Raw genomic sequence first — 7053 nt, 5'->3', positions numbered from 1 at the left:
AATGTGAGACCTCCTACTTTGTTTTTCTTCTTCAGTAGTGCTTTGCTTATCCAAGGTCTCCTTCCTTTCCATATAAAGTTAGTGATTGGTTTTTCCATATGCCTAAAGAATGTCGATGGGATCTGGATTGGGATACCTATGTTTCTTGAGGTAAGTTCCTCTTGTAGAAAATACCTCTACAGATAAATTTTCCTCAGGGTTACTTCTTTGTATTCTTCCAGCTTAATCTATATTGCTGCCACTTTTTCCCCTATTCAGACTTTATTGCCTTGTTTACCAGTTTGTTTTAGCAATGAAGAGATGATGGGTTTGTAACTTTTGAATCCTATCAACAGCTTCCATTGAAAAGCCTAACCCAAATGCATCATTTGTGATTATTTCTTAGGATGTTCATTTTAAAGCCTTTATTTATTTTTGCCAGAACAAATACAAGAGTTCTTTGTACTGAGAAATACTAGCAAACTTGCTGGTACACATAGAAGGGAATTCACCCACCCCCTCCCCAGGTGTGATACAGCTCTTCATAGTAACTCTAATTGAGCTGGGTCCTGCCTCTCAATATTTTTTCTAACGTAAGGATAATATGTTGTCTTTATTTTCTTGTTCCTAAAAATAGTTTTGACAGATTTTATTATAAGAGGTGTACACATGGTTAATGCACTTGGCTGCTGACTAACAGATTGGAGGTTCAAGTCCATCCAGAGGCCCCTTGGAAGAAAGGCCTGTCAGTCTGCTTCTGAGAAATCAGCCACTGGAAACTCTACAGAGCATAGTTCTAACCTGATACACATGGAGTTGCCATGAGTTGGAATCAACTCAATGGCAATTGGTTGTTTGCTTGTTTGTTTTTAAATTTTAAGTAACCATCTCTAGTTATTTGTAAATGTGAACCCAATTGCTCATTTACTTTTAAGCTGACTTATTCCTATTAGAGAAATGCTTGGTTTGTGCTTGACTCCTAATCTAAAGGTGACCGTTCACATTCACTCAGCAGTACGATGGAAGTCTTTGAGCTCTGCTTCCATAAGATTACAGCCATCGATAGCCCAGTGGAGCAATTCTACTCTCAGACACATGAGGTGTGGTGAGTTAAGCTCAACTCTACAACGACAGGTTTATTCCTGTTAGAGACATTTTCTGACTTATCCAAACACACAGTCTCCCAAATACTCCTCATAATTAGGCATGTGAAAGCTGGAATAAGGATGACTGAAGAAGAGTTAATGCTTTTGAGTTGTGGTATTGGTGAAGAATACCGACAGTATCATGGACTGCCAGAAGAACTAACAAATCTGTCCTGGAACAAGTGCAACCAGAATGCTCCTCGGAAGCGAGAATGGCTGGACTTCATGTCACCTACTTTGGTTGTGTTGTCAGAAGGGACCATTCCCTGGAGAAGGATATCATGCTTAGTAAAGTAGAGGGTCAGTGAAAAAGGGGAAGGCCCTCAATGAGATGGATAGACATGGTGGCTGCAAGAGTGGGCTCAAGTATAGCAAGGATTCTGAGGATGGCTCAGGACCGGGCACAGTGTTTTGTTCTGTTGTACATAGGATTGCTATGAGTTGGAGCCAACTCAGTGGCACCGAACAATAACAAATGCATTTCACATGAAGAGTTAATAAGAATTAAGAGCACTTTGTTTTTCTTTCCCTCTATTTTGGCGCTATTAAGAATTATCCTTTGACTTCCACACCATCATCCATTAATTCAGCTCTCCCAGATATTTTCTTCTTCAGTAGGAAGACCCTCATCTGACAAGTTTTGGGTGAACAGATTTTTGTGAATTCCTTAAAATCCCTCCATCTCTTGCAATTGGAAGAACTAAAGAGCCTTCAAATATCAGATTTATTTTGTATTTAAATTTCTATCCTTTGAACTTTTCAGAATATGGATGAGTGTAAGTTGTCTTGAATTATGTGACATGGTTTTGAACAGCATTAATTTTAGGGTGAAACTTAAAAAACTCATTGGACACAAGTGCAAAGAAATGATGCATCACACTGGTGGAGTAAAACTATTGTAGAAAGAAAGGCAAGGATAATTTTTCTTACAGAATGAGAAGAAGCAAAAATCACAGTGTGGATGCATTAGCTGTATCAGAGCTAATGGAAATTTTGCCTGCTTCCCTTCTTGGAGATACTTCCTTAATGCAGAATTTGGCCCTGGGTGCATTGAGGATACCAGACAGTGCTACATCAACTCCTGAAAGAAAGGGAAATAGGACCGATGAACTTCTGGTATCATGATGTCGGCCCATGTTTTAGGCTGTATCTGTTTTGTACACATTGGGATGTTATTGCAGAGTCCATGGAGCCCATTATAGACACTTGCGGGGGGCATATTTAAACCTTTAGAAATACTTTCTAGTGTTGCCACATACTGGCTTTCTTTATAACCCTGAGTATAGCCAGCATTCGCACAGGAATTTATATAATGCTTTATAGACATCCATTTTGTAGATGATTTTAGGAGCTGTAAAGATATCATTCAAAACACTAAGTTGACTTTTCTTTACATAAAATTTTAAGTATAGGAGAAAAGTCATTTTGTGTAAAGGATTTATATAAAATAATAAATTCTCAGGATATTTTAAAGAATTGAAAACAAATTTATATCATTTACTAGCTAGATTTCAAGCATCTATTACAGACCCATCTTTCTGCAAGATGTTGATCATTTGCTGTGCTTGTCTTGAACAGAACATTAGTGGTATCTGAAGGGGCTGAGACAGTGCTGTGCCTCTAGGTCTCAACACAGCCTCTCATTATTACCAAGATACGCTCAATATGTTCATAAAAATCTCTGCTACCTCAGTAAAGGACCCAGTTTACTTGTCAACTCTGCCTCTCTCCTGTGTATTCCATGAAATACTTCATTTAACACCATACCCATAAAGACTCCCATTGTATATTGATTTTTTTTTTTTTAACTTGTTTCGACTTCCAGCTTTAAATTGTTAAGTCTCATTTCCCAGGCTCTGTAAATCTAGATAAAGTTACCAAATTCATTTAGTTCCAGTAATTCTTTGGGAAATGTGAGTGCTTACCAGCTGGTCAGATAATTGGTGGTTCATTTTTGTAACAAATAGAAAACATTGTCCCAAATTGTGAAAAAGAAGGATTATGAAACTGGGAGTGACTTTTCCTTACAAAAAATCTTAGCTTATAACATTGTAGTTAATATGGGCGGATTTTTCTGGAGTGAGAAGTTATTGTTAGTTGCCTTGGAGTTGATCCTGCCTAGTGGCAACTCCACGCACAGTGGAACAAAATGGTGTACCCCTTAAGGGTATTCATGGGTTTTCAGTAGATCACCAGGGTTTTCACCCTGTTGCATCTTAATGTGAGAGCTGTGCTGAAACCAGTTCAGCATAGGAACACACAAGCCTCCCCTGATGATGAGTGGTGATGTGCATAAGGTGCATTGGCTGAGAATCGAACCCAGATCTCCTGCATGGAAGGCGAGAATTCTCCCACTGAACTATCCCTGCCCCCAGAGTAAGAGGAGGGCCAAGAATAAATGGCTGTACAGTGGTTAAACACACAGCTCTCAGGAGGCTGATGAGAGACCTTGAACCCAGGGCCAAGGAGTGATAGGGAGCAGCTGGTTGTCCCCTATGTTGGCATAGCTGGGTGCATTCCCAAGTGCACACTATATAACTGAAACAAGGCAGACTGTTGTACCAAAGCAGTGTAAAAAAAAAAAAAAAACCGAAACCCACTGCTGTAGAGTTGATTCCAACTCATAATGACCATATAGGACAGAGTAGAACTGCCTCAAATACTTTACAAGGCTATAAATCTTTACAGAAGCAGACCACCTCATTTTTGTTCATAGCTGAATGCTTTAACCACTGTGCCACCAGGATTCCTTAAAAAAAAAAAAAAAAAAAAAGTGACCAGTAATCTATGTGGGCCCCTTAGATCCACTTCACTGGAGAAGCATGTGTGTGTGTGTGTGTGTGTGTGTGTAAGAGAGATTGTGTGTTTCTATGTAGGGAATGTGGGGCTGTGCTTGAGAAGGAAGAATGAGGGGTTACATTGTGATTGTATACTCCTGCCATCAGTACAAGTGAAGTGACTTCACCAATGGCTCTTGAACCAGACAAGGTCTACAGCCTGGCAAGTTTGGGATTACCCATGGAAAATATTCCACATCTTCAGATAGTTGTATGTATCTTCTGGATTTCAGTGGTGGCAAAAATGGGGAAATAACATGGCATCTGGAAAAAAAAAAGTGCTTATATTGTTTGACACTAACATTTTAACAGCTCTTCAGGCCACCGTGAGGCAGAGTAATAGAGAGTTGATCATTGTATTCATCAGGCTTTTACTGTCAGTTGTTCTCTTGAGTTACTATCTGGTTCCTAAAAAACTCTGCTCTTACCAGAAGGGAGGTAAAACCATAAAACCAGTAACTGCAGAGGGCAATGTCTTTGAAGCATTTTTCTTTTAGCGCTTGATCTATATAGTAAATTTGATTCATCTTGCTAGCGGATCATTAGGAAACCACTGGGTAGTAAGAGAAACCAAGGCATATGATTCTAAGCTTTCTAGGGTAGAAATTGGGTCCTTACATATCGTATTTTCCTTACCTATAGACTTAGTATATAGGAAATGAATGTATAGTACTGATTTCAGCAGACATTGAGTCAGTGTCAGGTATTTTGCTAGGCAAGAGGAAAATAAAGATGAGTAAATAGCCCAACATTTAATTGAGGAGACATACTCATAGATACTTCATTATAATACAGTGCAATCAGTAACTTTTATTCATTTGTGCATTCATTTCAACAAAATTGGTCTCAAGATACTGCAGGAACAAAGATGAATAAAATACCGTCTTTATCCTCCATGTCTGTATAGCCTGGATGAGAGTCTGCACAAAATGCTATCAGCACTTAGAGAAGGAGCAGTAAATTCTGCATGTTTATGAAGGAGAAGAAAGGAGAGGCACAGGGACAGGATTTCAGCTGTCACAAAAGGGCCAGGGATTGTGGAGGGAAAATGGCAACAGTGCGCAGAGGTGTAGGCAGATGGCATTCAGGGTATTAGAGAGATGAATGGTGGGACATTGCATGGGAAAGATGGGTTGAAGGTAAGCTGTGAAGGATTTGAAGGTTTCCTCTAGGCAGGAAGGAGCTGTGGGGTGTTTTCATTGCTGCCTCTCTCAGAGGGTATAACTCCCCATTATTTCTGTCCACAGCAAAGAGCTCCGGGGAAAGTGCTGCTGGATGCAGTTTGCAATCACCTCAATCTCGTGGAAGGTGACTATTTTGGCCTCGAGTTTCCTGACCACAAAAAGATCACAGTAAGTGATGTCAAATTAATGTTGCTGTTTTAGTCTCTGTTGGATTTGGAGACAGAAATAATTGGTACCTGTCTTTGGCTATACAGAAACATATAGAGGAAAAAACACCCAGAAACTCATAAATATTAATAATAAAAGTAATGTATGCATATGATTAGCAAATTTAACTAAAATAGACAGTAAGGCCTTTCTCTTTCCCCCAGCCCCCACTCCTCCCTCCAGGAACCATCATTACCACTTTCTTTTGTATCCTTCAAGCAATAATCTGTGTGTGTGTGTGTGTATACACAAACAAATATTTTTAAATACCCCTTGTGGGGTAAAAATATATGGTGTCCTATACTTTTCATCCCCCCTCTCCCAAATATATCTTTCCTTTTCAGCACACAGAGTCTACTACCTTCTTTTACACAGCTACATGCTGGTCTTCTGAAAGCATATGCTATAATTTGCAACCTTTGTTGTGGCACTGGAATGCTTAGATTGTTACAAGTTTTGGCTATTAGAAATGATGCTACAGTGACCATACTAGTTAGTATATGCGTACTTGTACACATGGCCAAGCATTTTGGTAGTTCAAATTCAAGGGCAAGGAATTGCCATCAGTGCGTCTGACCATTTTGCAGTTTGCTCATTTTACCAAAGTTTTTTTTAAAAAAGTTTTCACCAGTTTGAGCCCAAAGTATTAGAGAATAGCACTCTGGTATTTTTCTCTCTTTTGGTGCTGGTAGTTAATTTTTTAAAATAATTTATTGTTTTTTCAGTGGATGTTTACACAACAAATTATGTTCCTGTTTGACAATTTCCACACAAATTTTTCCGTGACATTAGTTATATTTTCCACAGTGTGACAATATTCTCTTTGAGTCTGGTTGTTCATTTCCACTACTCTAGTTTCCCTGGCCCCTTATCTTCTTATCTTTCCTTTAGAGTAATTGTTGACTTTTTCGTCATATTTATATGGTTTTTTAATGGAGCGCTGTACTCACAGAAATTAGCCTGTTTTGTGTAAGCCAATCTGTTACTTCTCTAAAAGGTGACCTCAGGATAGTTTCAGTTCAGTGTTTAGTGTCTCAGGGAGAGAGAGTTTCAGAGAGTCCTCAAAGAATCCAGTAGTCTGAGTTTTAAGAGTTAGAATTCTGTTCTGTGCTTTTCTCCCATTCTGTCAAGGTGCATCTAGTGTGGCCCTGATCAGAATGGCTGGTAGTGACAGCCAGAAACAATCTAGTTCTTGTGGTCTCAGGGTACATGAGGCTGTGCCTCGTGTGTGCTGTTAGCCCTATAGACTCGTTTCTTCTCTGAGACTTTGGTATCCTTCTTTCTTTTCTATTTCTCACTACTATACCAATACTTAGATCTCAGATGGCCACTCACAAGCTTTTAAGACTACAGGCGCTACTCAACTCACTATGATGCAGAACATGAACTTTGTGAATGATATTATGCCAATTGACTGAGTTGTCACATGGATGGCAGTTTGTTAAGGCCGTATCAGAGTCTGCCTTTCATTGGTTGCTTTTTTGAGGTATAAATTCATTGGCTACACTTCCATTTATGCTTTCGTTTAGTAATTGTGCAAAAACGGCAAGGAGGCCACATGTTCTGACCTTCTCTAATCCCACAAGGGGAAGACAGGATTACCAGCAGTAACCCAAGGCCTATTCCTGCCAGGCCAGACATGTTGCCTCCCTCCAGCCCTTTCTCCAACCGTTCCTCCCAGAGCACCCACCACCTCTCTCC

General features: G+C 39.6%; 1 protein-coding gene across 1 annotated transcript in view; it reads left to right on the top strand.

Moving 5' to 3' along the window:
- Window positions 1–7053, top strand: part of FARP1 (FERM, ARH/RhoGEF and pleckstrin domain protein 1) — a 402545-nt gene that overhangs the window by 210377 nt on the left and 185115 nt on the right. The window contains exon 2 of the mRNA XM_042781959.1: window positions 5209–5313. Coding sequence (XP_042637893.1) covers window positions 5209–5313 — 105 coding nt within the window. The remainder of the gene's footprint in view (window positions 1–5208; window positions 5314–7053) is intronic.

This window comes from Orycteropus afer, unplaced genomic scaffold (assembly GCF_000298275.1).
Source record: "Orycteropus afer afer isolate SDZICR_OR568_19922 unplaced genomic scaffold, OryAfe1.0 scaffold00206, whole genome shotgun sequence".
Lineage (NCBI taxonomy): Eukaryota > Metazoa > Chordata > Mammalia > Tubulidentata > Orycteropodidae > Orycteropus > Orycteropus afer.
Note: the sequence above shows the minus strand (reverse complement) of the source record. Positions and strands in the feature narration are given on the sequence as shown.